This window comes from Oncorhynchus gorbuscha, unplaced genomic scaffold, assembly GCF_021184085.1.
Source record: "Oncorhynchus gorbuscha isolate QuinsamMale2020 ecotype Even-year unplaced genomic scaffold, OgorEven_v1.0 Un_scaffold_21113, whole genome shotgun sequence".
Lineage (NCBI taxonomy): Eukaryota > Metazoa > Chordata > Actinopteri > Salmoniformes > Salmonidae > Oncorhynchus > Oncorhynchus gorbuscha.
Window position 1 is genome coordinate 1 of NW_025762326.1, and position 1,796 is coordinate 1,796.

Consider the following 1,796-nt stretch of genomic DNA (forward strand, 5'->3'; position numbering starts at 1 on the left):
ACAAACCTTCCCAGCCCAGAGCGCAGTCGATCGGGTCAAATCTCTCCGGGTTAGCAGGCTGGATCTGGATCCTCTCCTTTCCCAGCTGGACAGAGGTTAGTCCAGGGGAGAGGACCAGAGATGGACAGGATGTGGTCGGGTCCAGGGTTACTGGAGCTGAAAGGGAGGGGTTGGGAGAAGAGGGGGGCAGGACGTGGTCGGGTCCAGGGTTACTGGAGCTGAAAGGGAGGGGTTGGGGGAAGAGGAGGGCAGGACGTGGTCGGGTCCAGGGTTACTGGAGCTGAAAGGGAGGGGTTGGGAGAAGAGGGGGACAGGACGTGGTCGGGTCCAGGGTTACTGGAGCTGAAAGGGGAGGGGTTGGGGGAAGAGGGGGCAGGACGTGGTCGGGTCCAGGGTTACTGGAGCTGAAAGGGAGGGGTTGGGAGAAGAGGGGGCAGGACGTGGTCGGGTCCAGGGTTACTGGAGCTGAAAGGGAGGGGTTGGGGGAAGAGGGGGCACGGGGAGGGAAGGTGAGAGGGGGAGATAGGGGACACACCACTCGTCCCTCCCCACAGACTCACTGTAAGGGGTTATGCTGAAAGGGAGGGGTTGGGGGAAGAGGGGGACAGGGGGAGGGAAGGTGAGAGGGGGAGATAGGGGACACACCACTTCGTCCCTCCCCACAGACTCACTGTAAGGGGTTATGCTGAAAGGGAGGGGTTGGGGGAAGAGGGGGACAGGGGGAGGCAAAGTGAGAGGGGGAGATAGGGGACACACAACTCCATCCCTCCCCCCAGACTCACTGTAAGGGGTTATGTGCAGCATGTCGTTCCAGACGGAGTAACGGAGGTTGGTCAGGTGTTTAGATACGTCTATCAGAGGACCACACACCTCCTCTGGCTCCCCATGACTCTGCCACGTCCTACAAACACACATACTCTATTCTGTTACAGGGCTCTGTGTGTGTCTGCGTGTGATTTGTGTCAAAAAGAAAACAAAAAGAGAAGCACAGAGCGAGAGAGAGAGAAACAGAGAGAGAGAGAAACAGGGAGAGAGAGAAACAGGGAGAGAGAGAAACAGGGAGAGAGAGAAACAGGGAGAGAGAGACAGGGGGAGACAGAGGAAGAGGGAGAGAGAGACAGGGGGAGACAGAGGAAGAGGGAGAGAGAGACAGGGGGAGACAGAGGAAGAGAGAGACAGAGGAAGAGAGAAACAGAGGGATAGAGAGACAGAGGGAGACAGAGAGACAGAGGGAGACAGAGAGACAGAGAGAGAGACAGAGAGACAGAGAGAGAGACAGAGAGACAGAGAGAGAGAGAGACAGAGGGAGAGAGACAGAGGGAGAGACAGGGGGAGAGAGACAGAGAGAGTGCATACCTCTTTACTGTCTCCTGGTAATTCTGGAAAACAAAGCAATGTCTTATCACATTTATGCCAATGCACAGTATGCCATCACCCAAACACGCACGCACACACACCTGCAGAAAGGCGATGTCATCCCTGTCTTCCTTCATCTCTTCCTCGATCTCTCGGATGGTTTTAGCCAGCAGCTTCATCTCTTTTCCCACTCTCTCTCTCTTCTCCTTCATCACTCTATTCCTCTCCTCCTCTTCCTCCCTCAGCCTGGCTAGCCTGGCCTCCTCCTCCTCTCTCAGGAACTGGTGCAGCTTCTCAAACTCCTCCTTTATCTGTCTCTCTGTCTGCTGGGCATGGCTCTGGGGGAGGGAGGGAGGAACGGAGTGGGGAGGCAGGGAGGGAGGGACGGAGTGGGGAGGCAGGGAGGGAGGGAGGAACGGAGTGGGGAGGCAGGGAGGGAG

At 57.1% G+C, this 1,796-nt stretch overlaps 1 protein-coding gene across 1 annotated transcript; it reads right to left on the reverse strand.

Annotated features, from left to right (window-relative positions):
* Positions 1–6: 6 nt before the first annotated feature.
* Positions 7–1,714, reverse strand: LOC124031099 (E3 ubiquitin-protein ligase TRIM35-like; the record flags this gene model as incomplete). The annotated part of the gene is made up of 4 exons (XM_046342098.1): positions 1,458–1,714; positions 1,357–1,379; positions 783–901; positions 7–156 (listed from the first exon to the last, which is right to left on the reverse strand). Coding segments are annotated over exons 1-4 (403 nt in total), but the record flags the coding sequence as incomplete, so codon positions are not given.
* Positions 1,715–1,796: the final 82 nt, after the last annotated feature.